This window comes from Dasypus novemcinctus, chromosome 15 (genome assembly GCF_030445035.2).
Source record: "Dasypus novemcinctus isolate mDasNov1 chromosome 15, mDasNov1.1.hap2, whole genome shotgun sequence".
In the NCBI taxonomy this organism is placed as follows: Eukaryota; Metazoa; Chordata; class Mammalia; order Cingulata; family Dasypodidae; genus Dasypus; species Dasypus novemcinctus.
Window position 1 is genome coordinate 88,712,424 of NC_080687.1, and position 19,124 is coordinate 88,731,547.

General features: G+C 37.6%; 1 protein-coding gene across 1 annotated transcript in view; it reads right to left on the reverse strand.

Moving 5' to 3' along the window:
- Nucleotides 1–19,124, reverse strand: part of VWA8 (von Willebrand factor A domain containing 8) — a 429,880-nt gene that overhangs the window by 191,399 nt on the left and 219,357 nt on the right. The window contains exon 21 of the mRNA XM_058276628.2: nt 16,745–16,821. Within this exon, the coding sequence (XP_058132611.1) occupies nt 16,745–16,821 (77 nt within the window). The remainder of the gene's footprint in view (nt 1–16,744; nt 16,822–19,124) is intronic.

Genomic DNA, 19,124 nt, shown 5'->3' on the forward strand with positions numbered 1-19,124 from the left:
ATAAGAAAACCAAAAGATACTGCTTTTAGCATCCAAAGCTAAAAAGTTGATTTCACCCCAGCTAATTTTCTAGCACCATTTTAATGACAGAGGAGAAGGAACAGATCTCTTTCAGAAGTTAGAACGCAGAGGACCAAGGCAGCCCTCTAAACACATTTCTCTGTCACCTTAAAATGCGATGTAGCTTTTGAATGCTATTCTGTAATATCTCCAGTTTATTTCCATGCAAAATTGCTTAAGTCATCGATGGGTAGCCAGCAACAAGGTGCGGTTCTCTTGAGCCAAGTCCTTCAGGAAACTGAGTTAAACTTCAGGCAGCTGACTGCACAGCAACCTCAGCATCTGGGCACTTTCTCTCCTTTGGTATTTATCATATTATTTCTTGAGGCCAAAAAAGGACTTTAAGTGGTGATAGTTTTTCACTGCTTAATGAACTATGTCAGGATAATCACTGTGGAACACCTCCAGCATATGCAGCCGTTTCTGACTTCTGCTGATGGACATTTCAACAACTGTGCCCTGGTGGAGATATTAAATAGCTTCTGCTAATGTGGGAATGAAAAGTTCTCTGATGTGGGCAATCTCTCCTGTTTTAGTCTGAACATGAGGATACTGTGTCTCATCTGTCTTGCTCCCTCATTTGAGTTTAGGCATTATTCTTAGTTTTTAAGATCAGGCAGAAGCTCTTCCAAGAAACACACCAAAAAGAAGAAATGAAGTACTTAATGCAAAAACGAACCTCCCCAAAATGGGAAGAAAGCAAGTTTATAAAGGCAAGATGGAAATAGTCTACTGTCTACCAGTGCAGCTCAAAAGTCAGTCCTCTCAGTGAGATCTTCCTTGGCCAAATATTTTAAATTGTACGCCTGCTCTGGCCCCATTCCCTAATATATATTTTTCTCCATAGCACTTTATCTCCATCTGGTATGCTATGTATTCTAATTACCTTATTCTCTCTGATCTACCCCACTTCTCCCACCCCTAGCAATTCGAATATAAACATAAATGCTGGGGGCTTATTTATTTTGTTCACTGATATATCACATGTGCTTAGAAGAGTAACCAGCATATAGTTGGTATTCAATAATGTTGTTGAAATGGGTGCATGTTACCTACTTAAATCAGGTACCCAAGGCCATGCTGAAGTACTGGTAGTTCCATAAGCACCCTGCTTATCAGTGAACCTTTTCTCTTTTCTGGAACATTTTTTCTTCACTTCTCTCCCCTTTGCCTGACAAGTTCTTAAGGCCCATCTCTTAAGGGCTCAGTTCACATGCTGCCTCCTCTTTGAAGGATTCCTCATTTCTCACTTCTATCCTCCTGGCTGTACTAACTATTCCATAGAAAGAACTTTATACTTAGGAAATTTTTAATTGCTTATATGGCTGTCTCTGACACAAGATATAACATCTGTATACAAGGGCATCACATCTTCTTTTATATTCTGGTGCCTAATACCTTGTAGGCAAGCAACAAATGTTTGCCCAAAGAATGAATGAACAAAAGTATACATTAAACAAACATTAATTAATTACACACTTCTAATGTTTAAAGCAGAGAATTATGCATGAAAGGTTATAAGATGAAAAACTCAGAGACCCTGCTCTCAAGAAGTTAATATGACAGACAGGGAGACAGATATTAGACAATTAAATATAATTCATGCCAGGTGATAAGGGCTATGACAGAGATTAAAACAAAGTTCCATGGACACAGAAGAAAACGCAATTATTACTTTTGACTGAGATCAGGTCCTAATGACCAAGTATGATTTTTACTGGCAGGGGTTAGAAGGTGCTACCAGGCAGAAGAACATTCATGTAGAAGTAAAGAAATACAAGAGAAGTTTGGGGGCAGGGGATGTTATCCAGAATGTCTAGAATCTAACTGAGTGAAAGGGAGTCGAGCTGGATAGGGGGGTAAGGCCACAGAGCAAAGGGTCTCAAATATGATGCTAAAGAGTCTGACTATCACTGTAAAAGTGTGAAGCCATGTGGAGGACCAATCATCTATCCATTTCAGAGACAGGACTCTAAATGGATGTGTCACAGATGGAGAGAAAGGAAGAAACATGGCATTTATTCATTTGTTTGAGAAACTTTTTAAGGAACATCTACCATACTCCAGACACCATGCTGGAAGTAGGCAGTCCAAAGACATATGCATCCCCTTAATGGAGCCACTGTCTAGTAGGAGACACACAGATGGGAACAGGTAATTTTGATACATAATGATATGCACAATAGCACAGCCTATTCTAGGTTATTGACTTTAAATTTACTAGCAATAAAAGTTTTTTGAGAAGATACATTTTAAAACATACAAAAATAGAAATAAAGGATGAGCAAAAACAACTTTAGATTTTATTTGCTAATAATACAAAATACTTTCTGCTCTCATTAAAGATTAAATAAGGACATTTTCCAGAGAGCAATGTGATTGATACAGCTTATTATTTGTTATTTGTCCTAAATTCAGTTTATTTTGACACTTCATTTTCATGGCTATCATAGCTGAAAGAAAACTCACAAAGACAGGGAGATCCAAATGGAAAAAAGTGCACCCCTATTACAACATGCATTTTTCAATCTCATTTACCAAATGTATAAAAGTTTTCATACAATTAGACTTAGTAATTCTTGGTGTCAATCAATGGTTTTGCAAACTAAATGGACAGTATCACATTTTATATTTTTAACAAATGGGTCTAAACTCATTGAAAGCCTTCATTTGTAAGATTTTTCAACAAGTTAGAAAATTTTATTTCAAATTGTTTTAATGTATAGACAAGAGATTTTAGGGTAATCACATTATTTTCAGCTACCAAAAAAATCTAACAATCAAAACGGTTAAAATTATCATTAAAGAAGAATTTTTTTAGGAGTTACTTTCTCATTTATTGCTAAAGCATAACTTTTACCTTGAAGGATCAAATTAAAGTGTATTTAATCTTTAAAATATCTGTTACGTAGCATATCTCTGACAGTCATTTAACAGACAGACATCAACAAATTATAAGTTCTTCAGTTTGTAAAAGAAAAAAGTTTAGTAGGCCATTTTTAGTTTCTACAGATCTTTTAAATACATTACAATGAGATTACAAGTGAGGCACAGTTTGGGATAAAATATTTCCATGGCCAGTCATCATTTAATTACAAAATATTGCAATAATTCTGCTTTATTTTAAAGGTCTTGTTTTTATACAGTTGACCAAACTGATGATATTCTGTAGCACTTTGTGCAAGTCTAGTTTCAACTTCTTTGTAGCAATGATTTGTTTTGAATTATTATTCAGCAAAAGCATTTCATGTGTGATATCCTTGGAACCTTACTCCAGAACCTTTCCTCTACGCAAACAAAGCAGATCTGCTATCAGTGATTATACTTACACAATTTTCTGTCAATTCCATTTTATTTGTTTATGCATTACATTTTTAGCATTATTTTCAACTTGGAGTTCCCTTTCAAGAATCTTTTAAAACCATTGTCCATGATGTGAGGGCTAGCTTAGTTACAAATAAGTAACATAAACCATCAACCTATTCCAGTGGGTACAGGTAAACTACTATGTGTAGTCATACCAGGCAATCAAATAAATAACTGGCAGCACCATCATCATCTTCTTCATAATAGGAACTCACACAATTCTCTCTATATACTTCTCACATATAGGACAAACTGAACAAATGAGAGTGCCAGTGTAAATCTTCATACTAAATATTAGTGATAATGAATTATCTCATTTCTAAAGATCAAAATAAATATAAATTCCAATGGTCTTTAACCCTTTGCTAATGGTGGCACAAAGAAAGGAAACAATATCTGCTTGTGTGGAGGGGATGAGGAGGGAAGGGTTCAAGAAATTTTTCTAGAGAAGATGTTGATTTGTATTTTGAAGACAAAGCAAGAGTTTTCTGGATAGACTTAATGGGGAAGGGCTTTCTAGGCCTCAAGAGCTGCCTGTGGCAAGTTACAGGGCTGTGACTACGCATGTGATACTTGGGAAGCCCAAGCAGTTCCTGTGGCTTAAGCGTAGGTGGGAGAGAAAGACTGGAAAGAATACTAGTGAATCGATGGGGCTCATACTGCGGAGTATGGACTTGATGCTGTTGGCAATGGGGACTCCTTGAAGGGAGGAGAGCACGAGAGGAATGTGGTCAACTTTGCAGGTTAGAACAACCACAATAAGACCTGGAAAGATGGATTGGAGGCCCAAGTTCCAAGTCATGAGGCTACTGCCCAGTCAAGAGAAGATGAGTAATAAATTAAGGCCCTGGGAAGGGCAGTTGAGCAGGGAAATGTTACATCTATTACAGGGATGGAATTGAAAAGACTTGGTCAGATCTAGAAAACAGAAGAAACTATGTAATAGTCTAGGTATGGAAATGAGGAACAAACTTGGGAGACCTTGAAAATGTGGACATAATTTGGTGACAATTTGCTGTCAAAGTGAAGGAGAGGGAAGGGTAAAAGGTACACCAATTGTAGGCCAGATTACAAGATACATCCATTCTCTCCTTTACCAACAGTACAATCTACATTGCCTTACTGATGTCCACCATGTGCCAGGTATAGAAAGCAGATTGAAGAACAACTGAAAAGAAAAGTTTGGAAGAAGAGATACCCTTGAGATACCTATGTGGAATTTTGTTTTGAGAAAAATGCAGATCTAAAGCTAAGATGATAGTAGAGGCTGAAGATTTAGATTTGGCACACACCCATATATGGATGGGAGACAATAAAGACTTAGAGAAGAGATTTAATTTGAGTCCCTAATGTGTACCAGTCACTGGTCTACATATGTGTGACATATCACATTTTTGCTTTATTTTTAAAGAAGCTTTGGATTATATAATTGTTACATCGGAAATATAGGGGATTCCCATATATTCCACCCCTCCTCCTCCCACACTTTTCCCCATTAACAACATCCTTCAGTACTGTGGCACATTTCATACAATTGATGAACACATATTGAAGCAGAGCTACTAACCATGGTCTACGGTTTACCTTATAGTTTATACTGCACTGCACAATTTTATAAGTTTGACTATGAATAATGGCTTGTATCCGTCACTGCAGTATCATGCAGAACAATTACAATGCCCCCAAAATGCTCCTTGTTCCACCTATGTTTCCCTGTCCCTCCCCTCAGAACCTCTGGTGACCACTGTCTTTATCTCAGTGTTATAAGTGACATGTCATATAATCCTTATAACAACCCTATGATGATATTGGTACTCAAAAAGTTTACCCAAACTCAGTTTCTTTTATTTTAACCTAGTTTTACAATAAACGGTTTATGAATTTTTTAAAAAAGATTTTATTTCTCTCCCCTTCCCCCTGCCCCAGTTGTCTGTTCTCTGTGTCTACTTGCTGCATGTTCTTCTTTGTCTGCTTCTGTTGTTGTCAGCGGCATGGGAATCTGTGTTTCTTTTTGTTGCGTAATCTTGCTGTGTCAGCTCTCCATGTGTGAGGCGCCATTCCTGGGTAGGCTGCACTTTCTTTTGCACTGGGCGGCTCTCCTTATGGGGCGCACTCCTTGTGCATGGGCTCCCCTATGTGAGGACACCCCTGAGTGACAGGGCACTCCTTGCGTGCATCACCACTGCGTGTGGGCCAGCTCCACAGGTCAAGGAGGCCCGGGGTTTGAACCGTGGACTTCCCATGTGGTAGACGGATGCCCTAACCACTGGGCCAAGTCCGCTTCCCTGGTTTATGACTTTTGACACAATGAATTTCTTAAGACAATATCTTAAAGCATCTCAAAGCAAACTATCAGAGGCTGATCAGCTGCCAGCAGAAATCATTACATAAATATTAGTAAAGTGTACAAGTAATGCAGCAGCAGCAGAATTCAGGTGCTTGGTAGATCATTATATTCAATTACCTACAATTACCCTACAGAGGTGGTTTAAAAAAAATCACTCAGAAGATGTTTGTGTGTGTGTATATACATACATATATATATATATAATATAATAGACACCTTTTTAAGTAAAGACTGAAAAGCTTATAGTGCTACCTCTTCCTTTATTCAGTTTCACTTAGCTGCAGGCTCATCCCTGATCAGTTCCTGAGTTCTACTCCTAATCAGGGAATGAGACATATGAACCATTTCTCTTGCCCAAAGAGGTTATAAATCTCATCTTGTGGGATTTATAACACATCTCCTATTCTTCTGCTTCTGTTCCCTCCATTTCCTGATTGTCACACCAACATTCCCACCAGTACCAGCATCCTGACACCCTAACCCTACTCCTGGAAGTCAGTTCCTTGCTAGGCATGGTGCTTTCAGCTGTTGGTGGGTGACAGTTGTCCTATTCTAAACTCTGACTAGCCTGAGTTCTCACAATCCTCTAGTCACTGTTTTCTGAAGGGCAGCTATGTCTTCTCTTATGGATCCATACTACATTGGGTCAATTCTTCCACTGAGTCTTTTAGAACAGACGATTTGCCACAAATCCTGCCAAACTTATTGAGGTTTCTGAATTCTACTCCCCAAGTAGTTGTATTAGTCAGCCAAAGGGGTGCTGATGCAGAACACCAGAAGTCTGTTGGCTTTTATAGAGGGTATTTATTTGGGGTAGGAGCTTACAGATACTAGGCCATGAAGCATAAGCTACTTCCCTCACCAAAGTCTATTTCCACGTGTTGTAGCAAGATGGCTGCCGACGTCTGTGAGGGTTCAGGCTTCCTGGGTTCCTCTCTTTCCAGGTCTGGCTTCTCTCTGAGCTCAGCTCCTCTCTTTTCTCCACAAGGTCAGCTGTACACAATGAGGCTCTCTAGGCTTTGCCTCTCTTCACAAGGCTAACTGTTGACTATCAGGTGAACGGCTCTGTCTCTCTCCCTGGGGTTTCTGCCGTATCTAAGGAGCCGTCTCTATTCCTCTGTGTTCTTCTCCTGGCTCAGGTCCTCTCTTTCCAGGCTTGTTTCTCTTTCCTCTGTGTGCTTACTTCCTGGGACTCCAGCTCAAGACTCCAACATCAAAATCTTCAACTCTCTTCTTTTGCCCTGTCTTTTATCTGTGAGTTCTCACCCACAAAGGGGGTGGGGACTCAACATCCTACTGATATGGCCTAATCAAAGCCCTAATCATACTTTAATCATGCCCAGGTACAGACCAATTTACAAACATAATCCAATATCTATTTTTGGAATTCATAACTATATCAAACTGTTACAGTAGTCTCTCGTTTATTATATTAGCATTTAACGCTTTAAATTTTTACTGTCATTTCCACTATAGCATGGATAGTTTCTTGTTTACAATATTGTTTATTGTTTACCTCCCTGCACTAGAAAGAAAGCTTCATGATAGCAGTGACCTTGTCTGTCCTATTCATTGTCATATCCTCAGTGCCTAAAACAGTGCTATGGACAAAACAGGCTCAATAAAGGTTTGCTGTAGTAGACACTATTGGTGCCCTTGCAGATATCTTTTGCCACCAAATGCACCTGCCCCCAGGGGCTGCAGCCTTGACTTCCAAAACCTCACAGACTTCTGAAAGTCCTGTGCCAAAGGGAGCTACCTTGCTCAGAGATACCTGGGAGTTCACAGTTACCCCTTTTTCCCTCTAGGGGGGCAGTCTTTTGTGATTTACTGGTATTTAAGGGCAAAAAAGGCTGCCTGCTTGATTTCAGGTGAGAAAACTGTGTAGCGCCACTCATACTCCAAAGTTCCCTGTAAGAGGCTGAGGTCGGACTTCAACTAAAACCACCTCTTTTTCAGCCTTATCCTGACTCTTTCACTTTCTTACAGGTTTCACCTAAGAGTTTGCCCTCTAAAATCCCTTACACAACATCCCCATCTCTAGCTCTGCTTCTAGGGAACCTAGCCTAAAACATTTGAATGAATGGATGGATGAGGTTAAATATAGAAACAATTCTTAGATTTTTCCAGCAGTCCTCCTATGTCTTCCTACACAAAACATTAGATACATATAAGTTAATAAAAATCACTTAACAGAATTGAAAACCAAGCAACTCCATGAAGATGCAAATCTGCTTACTGAATTTACCCAGTAAATCGCCAACACCTGCTTTGTGTCATGGCTGCCATCATCTGAATAGCCTGACTACAGCAGTATGTCTCGTTTATCAGGAACGGCACTTTATAAAGCTCAACAAAAAGCATTCTAAATTTAAGTGAATAAATAGTTGGAAAATATATGGCACTAGTACAGGATTCTTCCTCGCTCTGTTTGCTAATCTAAGGACGCTGTGAGAAACCCGCATGATGGTGCTGCCTGGAGAGGCCCCGAGAGAGGACGGCAGGTTTAAGAGACCGCGACGTGCTCTTCAGGTGCGAGGACAATCTGAGATGGGAATGATTCTAAGACTGAGTTTATTTTTATTACAACTGAGGAATAACACTTTCTTTAGCCTTCCCTATCAGAATATCACTCTGATTTTTATAGTGGAAGTCAGTGTGAAATAATTTGCCTATCAAAAGTTTGCTTGATAAGTTTAAAAAAATGAACTGGAAAGTTATTAACTAAATTTGTAATAGTGATTGACTTGAGATAAGGAGATGCAACAGGGTATGGTTAAAGGAGGTTAACTATAATTTCATGTTTTATTTTTGCAAAAGGAACGAGTAGATTAAGAGTTGAAAAAATAAGTTATTAAAATTGTATGGCAAAAATGGGTATTTGTTACATATTATTGACCATTTTTTGGATTTTTAAAGTTTCTCTCAAACTAAAAAAAGTGCATAACACGTAAAAGGAATGCATCTATTTGCTAGCAAAGTGGATATCTCTAACAAAACTTAGAAATAATACACACCGTATCAGTGGCTCTCGAGCTTCTTACCTCTGTGATTTAGAAAATAAAACTGAAAAAGAATCCCATAGAGTCCTCATTGCTTCCAGTCTTCTCTTCCAAAATAGCCCAGAGCACACTGCTTGCTGGTAACTCCAGTTTTAAAACAACTGCCTGCAGTTCTGCTCACCAACTTCTGTAGCCCAATAACTAAAAGCCAGAATATATACCTTCCAATGGCTGCACTGAAAGAAAGGATGCCAATGAAACAGTGTCAGCCTGGGAATTAATTTTGGCTAACATTTCTGTGAATTACTTGGATGACAAAGTAGAAAACAGGGCTATTAAATTTGCTGATGCCACACCTCAGAGGAGTATAGATTAGGAGTTAAAGTAAGTTAATCATCTGTTCCAAGAAAACAGAAAATTTAACTTAGGATATTCCTTTTTTTTTTTTAAGTTTTTAAAAATAATTTTATCCCCCTCCTGGCTGTTTTTCTTTTTTCTTTTTCTTTTTTTTTTTGCTGTCTGTGTCCATTCATTGGGTGACCTTCTATGTCTCTCTTTTTTTTTTTCTCCTCTAGGCTTCATGGGATTTCGATCCCAGGGACCTCTGGTTTGGGGGAGAGGTACCCTGTTGCTTGCGCCACCTCAGTTCCTGCCTTCTGTTACATCTCGCTTGACTCTTTCCTGTGTCTTTTTGTTGCATCATCATCTTGCTGCCTGGCTATCGGGTGGGCTTGGCTCACTGCGCAGGGCACGCCTTTACCAGGAGACCCCAAGAATCGAACCCAGGTCCTCCCATATGGCAGATGGAAGCCCAATCACTTGAGCTACATCTACTTCCCCAGGATATTACTATTGAAAAAAACATGGAATAACTGGTCAAGGAAAAAAATAACATAAAAAGCGACTTTGGGATGAAGCCGAGAAAGGATATGGAGTATAATACTAGATTTTTTTTTTTTTTGAGGTACCAGGGCTGGGATTTGAACCTGGCACCTCATATGTGGGAAGTTGGTGCTCAGCCACTGAGCCACATCGGCTCCCCTGAGTTGGTTCCTTTGTTTACTGTTTTTTGTTTGTTTGTTTGTTTTTAGGAGGCACTGGGAACCAAATCTGGCACCTCCCATGTTGGAAGCAGGCACTCAACTGCTTGAGTCACATCCGTTCCTTTTTTGTTTCTTTAAATCAAGCTATGAGACATGTACTGATGTACAGACTATAAGAATTGGTTAACCAATAGTTCTATCACATGAATTGTGCTTGAGTGAGGTACTTACTAAAGTATTATCCCCACTAAAATACTATTCAATTCAGCACAACAAAGTCAAGCAGCAGCAGATGTAGTAGTTAGAGTAGAGGGCTGAAGCCAGACCAGACTGTGTTTGAGGCCAGCTGTGTGACCTTGGCTGCCCTATGTAACCTCCCTGTCTCAATATCCTCATCAGCAAAACAGGAACAGTGATGGTACTGCTATCACAAAGCTGCAGGGAGGAGTAAGGGATGGATATGTAAAGATAGGTTAGAACAGTGTCTGGCACACTGTAGTTGGTAAGTGTTTATTAAACAAAGAAATAAAAATAATACAAGAATTTAAATTGACTTGCTGTCATCCAGAGAAGAGTCATGAAAATTATTACAAAATGAAGATCTGCATGGAATAGTTAAGGCACTGGAATAATTCATTTTGTAAAAGAGGCAGAAGGCATTCTTAGTGGGAAAACTACTGTTCAACTGCTGATAAAAAACGTTTCTAAAATAGCTTTTCCAAATTTATGACAGGGAAGACGGGACAGAAAGAGAATCTTGGGCTTTTTGTGTAGCAGTTGACATTTGACATGTTCTCCAGCTCTCGATTACTCTTATCAAGGGCTAAGAATATCTTGATGGCTCAATAATAATTTTTTCCATGAGACTTCAGAAAAGCTTTTGCTTTGACTATTTTCTACTAACACATCTATCTGCCTTCTGGGACTTTGTGGACTTCAAAATTTATATCATCACATTCCATTTTCTTCCGTCTGAGGAAAGTCTTGCATATTGAATCGTGCTGTCCTTTGGAAAGCAGGTCAGCATTCACTCCAGAATATTTGACTTTAAGAGGGCCAATGCTAGAGTTTTATACTTTATTTGCTAAATGTTTTTCTTCACTTGGTTTCACAAAGAAAAAGCAATATAAAAATATTAGAGGAGAAAAGCAAATGTTTTAATGATACATATGCACAATGTAATATTTTAACTATCTCAGCTATTGAGCACATACATTATACAGTCATAGCACTAATATATATATAAACACATAGCACTAATATATATATATACAGAAAAGACATTTTAATCTTAAAATAACCATCAGTGCCTCTAATTAGAGATGGCTGCTTATTTGGGATATTGAGCTAGAAAGTCCAGATGGAATTAGAAATACTTTTTGAGGGTCAACTGTGTTTTGGGAACTAGACAAGTACCTGCCTCAGGATTGGTAAGCAGACCATACAAAAGGGAATTGCCCTTAACTTCTTTTTACCCTTAACCCTCCATAAAGTTATCAAGGCTTCTAAAATTAGCCATTTAAATCTATTTCAATATGTCCCATCTTTCAGTTCTTATCCAATATTTTTTCAGCCCCAACAAATTTTACCTGGATTTCGGCATTCAATTTCTAGTGTTCTCTTAGCTTTAAGTCTCATCTGCTTCTGACTTGTCCTGTGATGATCTTGGGCCATAATGATCTTTCTTGCTTTAACTCCATCTCATTGCCCTTACAAGGCTTCATCTTCCTCTTACCATCAAACTTGCATCCATACACATACATCACATGCTACACCAGCTCTCAGTTCCTGGTTTACACATAGTCTGTTTTCAAAGACCGTAATGTTACCTTCTCTGTTCTCCACTTAGAAAGCTCCTCTTTATCCCTTAAGACACCTTCTCCATATCACATATAGGTACATAGAGGGCCAGGAACCATCCTCAAGCATCCCTAGCACCTGTATGTACCTCTCTAACAGCTTTTATATAATAACTATATTATAGATGCTAGTGTATTCTCACTCACTGACAAGCAAACAAGCACCTCTAGGTCAAGACCAGTATTGCCAGTTATATATCACCAGTGCCTAAAACAGCCACTGTAAACAATAATAAATTAATAAAAACCCATTAGATGAATGGATTAATACATAATACATAAACTAGACATTTGCCCTCAAAAGTTTCTATTCAGTAGAAAGGCATGTTACGATGGAAGTGATGGAAAGAAGAGAGAGATAACAATAATGCAAATCAGAGTAAGAAGAAAGTAGGGGGAGGGTGGCAGAGACTAATATTTACTAGTTCGCCTAAATGTTTAGGTGCCTAAAATGTGCCTTACACTGTGGTTGGCCATTTACACACATCCTCTTATTTAATCTTCACAACCACCCTGCAAGGTCTTATCATTTCAATTTGATAAGTGAGGAAATTGGGACCCAAAGACTTTCAAGGGCCCATAAAAGTTAGGGGTGAAGACAGGTTTGATTTCTAAAACCCATGTTCTTTCTAGAATCACAATGGTGCACATTCAGTGCTATGGAGTTTCAGAGGAGGAAGCAATTACACTCAAGATGGAAAATCATGGAAGCATCAATGTAGAAGAGGCTGTGGACCAAACTTTGAAGGACTGGGGGAGAAACGGAAGGTATTTTAGATGGATGCATAAGGACAGGAGTGGATAAAGGACAAAAAAATAGCCCAGTCTGAAATAAGCCGAGGAAGGAAGAAGAAAATTCCACTGCAAGAGGGGGAATTCTGAACCAAAAACAGGCACCACTATGAGGAAAGTAATCTATAGGACAGGTCATTGGTCATATGAGTGACTGGGCCTCTTCATAGATGAAAAGTGGCAAATCAAAAACAAAAACAAAAAAAACCCAGTACATAAGAATTTCAAAGCCCTAAGATAATTCTGATTTTATAACAGAATCATACTTGTATCCAAGGAGAAAGTGTAACTACAGAACATGATGTATTTAAATATCTTCTTTAGTGTTTTTTTTTTTTTATTAAATCAACATAACATTGTAGAAAACAAGTAAATATATGCAATTCTCAGAAGTGAGTCATATAGACTCTTCTGTTTGAAATATATACCGGAAAGCAGATTTGGCCCAATGGATAGGGCATCAGCCTACCATATGGGAGGTTCAGAGTTCAAACCCGGGCCTCCTGACCCATGTGGTGAGCTAGCCCACATGCAGTGCTGATGCGCGCAGGGAGTGCTATGCCATGCAGGGGTGTCCCCTGCGTACGCCCCGTGAGGAGAGCCACCCAGCGTGAAAAAAGTGCAGCCTGCCCAGGAGTGTCACCGCACACACGGAGAGCTGACGCACAAAGATGACACAACAAAAAGAGACACAGATTCTTCTTAGTGCCGCTGACAAGAATACAGGAGGACACAGAAGAACACACAGCAAATGGACACAGAGAACAGACAACAGGGGCGGTGGGGGGGGGGGAGAGAAATAAATAAAAAAGAAATCTTAAAAAAAATATATGCCATCAAAAGTAAGTACATCTATTAATCTTTTAAATTACTTCAATCACATTCTTATGACAATATATTGATTTTACCAAGGCACACACTGCCCAGTTTGCTTGTTCAATGACAGCTAATCATCAAAACATGAAATGTCCATACTTAATAGCAGAGAGACCCTGGCTGTGAGTTCTATCCATGGGTGCTTGGTGATGATTTGAATAGCTCTTACGACTTTTTTTTTTTTTTGGAAGCAGGTCCATAAAAGTAAATTGAGCATGACTATTATTTGGATGGAAACATCAAAACTCCATTAAGAGGAATCTAAAATAAAGTAAAAACTTCAAGTAGGTCACCCTTGGATCAGAGAAGTCCTCAACATTTTATTAAGACTGCTATTTTTAGTCACTTAAACATACATTTCTCTTAAAGCAATTTAATGAGCTTAAATTTTATGGCAAATGTGGATTACTATAAAGTTAAAGAAGAAACTCACATTGAAGTTAGTGGGAACATCAGTCTAATTAGTGAGAATCCCTTAATATTTTATTTTAGACAGAAATTACATAATGCTACTCTAATATTTTACATAATAAATTACATATCATATACAGTCAAATAGAGACCATTTTATTAATATTTGCCATAATATCAATCAATAACATAGCAGTGGATGCTATATAATGCTCCATAGCATATAGTTTGGAAAACAAAAGTAACATAAATATTTGGCTTTGAAAGTTTTATTACATTTTGAATTTAAAAAGTGTTTTAGTAGATAATATACTCACACATTTAACTAACCAGCGTCAGAAATACCACAAATATAAATTAGTAGTATGTAATTCTTTAATAACTGCTATTTATGGATCATTTGCTACTTCATGGCAGAAGTTTGGTATATTGAGAAACATGAAAGATCTTCTAGGCAGGAAGTAAGATGTGGTATCTCTAATCCACCAAACTTCGAAGCACCTTCAATACCTTCTCTTTTTTTAGCCTAGCTGAAGATATTAGAATATAAAGCTGAAAGAGATGTTATAAATGAATTTGTCCATTCCTCTTAATCAGAGATGAAGAAACTGAGACCCAAAGAGAGATTTGAATGCATATATTATAAATAAAAGTCTGTAAAATCAATGATTTAAACACACACTTCAAAAGGTTTAAAAAAGATAGCATATTAAATCATAGGATATAAAAAGATGATATAGAAATTACTGAATTAGAAAAGAAACATACAAAGCAGATGAAAACAATGCCGAAAGTTGGTGCTTCTGAAAAGACCAATAAAATTTATAACCCCTTAGTAAAAGTGATCATGAAAAAAAAAGAAAGAAGGCACAAATAACCAATTATCAGGAACAAAAATGGGGATATCATCAATGAGCCTAAAGATATTAACATATCATTAAGTGATATTATGAACAATTGTATGAATTGTAGTTTGTATTTTCTTCTCATGAGAAATCAGAGATTATCTTTATCATTGTTCCCCTATATGTAATATGTTTTTTCCCTCTGGAAATTTTTAAGATTTTCTCCTTTGGTTTTCAGCCATTAGATTATAGGGGCCATGGTGCAGTTTTCTGTTTATTATGCCTGAGGTTCATTGAGATTCCTCAACTGGTAGCTTTGTGTTTTTCAACAAATTTGAAAAATGTCCACTATTATCTCTTCAATATTGTTCTGCCCACTTCTTTCTTCTCTCTTTGGGTATTCCAGTTGCTCAGTTAGACTGCCTGATATTGTCCGATAGTTCACTGAAGCACGTTTTTTGTTTTCTTTCATTTTTTAAAACTTTGTCTTCATGCTTCAGTATGGAGAGTTTTTAAATCCCCTGTGATGTTCACTTAATTTCTACAATGTTTCATCTACTGTTAATCCCTTTAGGTGTTTTTCATTTCAGATACTGTATTTTTCAGTTCTAGATTTTCTATTAAATTCTTTTTTAGGGCTACCATATCTCTAGTGAAAATTCCTAATTCTTCCCTCCTTATGTTCTCTCCCTTTATATCCTCTGAATGTACTGATAACAACTGTTTTCTAGTCTTAATTCCATTATCTGTTGTTTTGGGTCTATTTCTATTGACCAATTTTATTACTACTTTGTATGTCTAGCAATTTTCTATTGATGTTTTTGACATTATGTTTTCTACATTGTTGAGTACCTGGATTTTGTAGTCTTCCTTACATGAGTGTGAATTTTGTTCTGGCAGGTAGAATCTACTTTTGAATTAGCTTTATTCTTTTAAGGCATTTTCCTACTACCCATTCCTTTTATTTTAAAGTCATTTTGTACAAAAAAGAACTTACAAAATCATGGTAATTAGCATTATACTTGCTTTCTTAAGCCTTATTTCTAAACATTTAAAGGGTGGGTATAGAGTCACTGTTGCTCTAGGATAGATTAGTCTGACTTTTAAAGCATAGACTTTATAGGCCACCTTCTGATTTAATGTGTTTAATGAAGGCTCCAACTGTGTAGGAACCCTGGTAGCCGTTTAGCTTACAGATCCCTGGTTCTTCACCCAGTGTTGCCAAGTCTTGTCCAGTTTTATTGGGCTTTATCAGACTAATCTGGTACCAGTTTCTCTGACACAGCCAGAAGTATAAGTCCCAAGAGGGAATTTTTGATCATCACTCTGCTTTCCTTTAGTCCTTTTATTTATTTATTTTTTGGTCATGAAATCTGCCCTCTTTTCTCATACAATTTCCTTACAGAAATACATGATTTTTAAGTAGAAAGACCCAAATCAGAAACAAATTCTTATAATTCAATCAAATGCTGTTTCTACCACATGAGACTGATTGATTGGCTGATTGGTTGATTTAATCTCCTGGGCTTAAAACGAGAACCATGTCAGCTAGTTTTAAGTTGTTCTATACTTGTTATATTTTTTTCTTGTGGCTCTATTGTCTATATTTTATTTTTAAAAAGACATTCCTGCATTTGTATTCCCTACAGCTAACGGTATTCTGTTAACTAATTATCCACAAAATATTTTCAAGGAAGGCAAGTAGACTACTAATAACCTACTTCTTCCATAGTCTCAAGTTCCTTATTTCACAACTGAGACTTACATATTTTACTGGGTTTTTTGAAATTGTTTTTTCCTTGTGAGTTATTTTAGTTTCTTGTGAGAGAGAGGGCTCACGCTGTACATGTTTTTCTTCTATCTTAAGAGTCTTTATGTTGACAAGATCTGCTCCTAGGATGTAATGTTCATCACTCTCTGTCCACAAAATATCTATTAATTCATGTTTATAAAGCATTAGTCACTTTAAAAATAAATTTTGCATGGTTTTATTACCTTTTATGGAGATGAGAGATAAGAGCAGGAGGAACAGAAATGAAACTGGTTTATAAAATGGATCTTTAAGAAAGTTTTAAAAATCATAAGGGAAGAAAAATAAATGATTAAATCAGATTTTAAGAGGCTGGGGTACTTATCCTCTTACCGGTGCAGTTGGATATATTCTCGGGGTCTGTTGAGCAGGTGAAGGAATCTGTCAACAATCTTGTTTTTTCCTACACCCTGGAATTACACAGACAACATTAAACAAAAAGAGGCTTTTGTCTGGAGATAAGTTAAATCCAAATCAGAAGAATTGTCAACCAAAATCTACTTTCTCAAAGTTGAACTGTTTTAGCTTATTCTAAACTAACAAACATACACAGCACATCTTCTGTGACAAAAAGGTTTTTTAAAAATTTATTTTTAAACACATTAAGATCTTTCTTTAAAAGAAAAATCTATAAATTATTTTTATCTTCTTCTGTATACAGCAGAATTTTCTGTTCTATAAGTCTACACTACAGTCTAAACATTACAGCAGAATATTAACTATTACACATTTGAAAAAGGGCATCAAAAGTGATCAAGTAAATATAAAAATAATGAATCCGTTTTTCTTTAGAAAGTATGCTTTTCATTACAGGAAGAAAAATAAATAAGTACTTTTTCTGTTTTAATTTAACATTCACTCATTTCTTCTTTTATCCTAACTTGTGGGAAACCTAAAATTATACCTAAGTTGTATCAATAAACCCCAACTGCATGTGTTTTTCCTAGAAATGCCTTCATTTCCTTACCACTTGTGATGCTGAAAAAGTTGCTGTCTTTTTGTAGAAGACAGACAGTTAAAAATGGAATCCACCCACATACTATTTTGCCATTTTAAAGTTTTCACTTAAAAGTGGAATACAATTAATGGGGTTTGACTCTTTTAACAAGTGGGTTGTGTGGGAAGATTGGAAGTGGTTAAAAGCTGAGTTCTATATCATACACGATAGCAAAATAACTAAGACTTACTGATTTCTTAGAGTATGCCAGGCTCAATGCTATGTATTTTCATGTTCATTTTCATGAGGTAGATTTTATGTTATCTCATTCTCACAAAATAAGAAACCAAGGCTCAGAAAAGTTAAGCAACATGTCTCCAGTTACACAGCAAAACACAGTACAGCCAGGACTCAAGTCCAGGTTTCTCTGATTCTGATGCTCATGTTTTCAGCCCTTACATTACATATGCTATTTATTTCAGCTTAAAATTGATTTAGATAATCTGGGACCTAAATACTCTCGACTGGGTGGTAATTATTGAGCATTGTCTTTGTCCTCGCACTGTGATATTTCCTCTAGGATAAAGACATTTTCAAAGGAAATTTGAGAATTTTTCCTTCACAGTTCTCAGAGGAAGAGAAGACATACACATGGAGCAATTAGTAGGGATAAATAAAGGTTAACTCATGTGATACAGGTTTTAGTAGCCTTGATTCTTCTTTGTTCTCTCTCTTCTCTATAGTCCATTAAATATGCCAAAGGATGATAGATGCAGAAGAGTCAACAGGACTTGAATAACTGTGAACTACTTAATAAATAAGTAACTGAGGTATGAAACAAGGACAGATAGTAGCAGGGCAATTAAGATCCACTGTATATCCTTAAATTGTGAAGAAACACAATGAAATCAATGTTTAAGGAAGATTGATGTAGCAATAATATGCAAAATATATTGACAAGTAGAGAGACTGGTATCCAGGAGATCAATTACTTGTTCATTCAACATATAAACAAATATTTATTGAATGCTGGCATGTGTAAGGAGAGACAGCAATGAACCAAAAAGACAAGGTTTCTGGGAAGCGGATTTGCCTCAACTGATAAAGCGTCTGCCTACCATACGGGAGGTCCAGGGTTCAAACCCAGGGCCTCCTGACCCGTGTGGTGCCCACTCGCAGTGCCAATGCATGCAATGAGTGCTGTGCCACATGGGGGTGTCCCCGTGTAGGGGATCCCCATGCGCAAGGAGTGTGCGCTGTAAGGAGAGCCACTCCATGTGAGAAAAGTGCAGCCTGCCCAGGAGTGGCACCGCATACATGGAGAGCTGATGCAGCAAGATGACACAACAAAGAGACACAGATTTCCGGTGCTGCTGACAAAGAATACAAGTTGACACAGAAGAACACACAGTGAGTAGACACAGAAATCAGACAACCAGTGGGCAGGGGGTGGAAATAAATTTAAAAATAATAATAAAATAAATCTTAAAAAAAAAAAAGACAAGGCTTCTGCTCTTGTGGAGCTTCCTTTCTAGAAGTGGGGAGCCAGATAAATTAGAAGGTAGGATGGCAGCAGACTTGGCCCAGTGGTTATGGTGTCCGTCTACCACATGGGAGGTCCACAGTTCAAACCCTGGGCCTCCTTCACCCGTGTGGAGCTCGCCCATCCGCAGTGCTGATGCGTGTAAGGAGTGCCCTGCCACACAGGGGTGTCCCCCGCGTAGGGGAGCCCCACGTGCAAGGAGTGTGCCCCGTAAAGAGAGCTGCCCAGCGCCA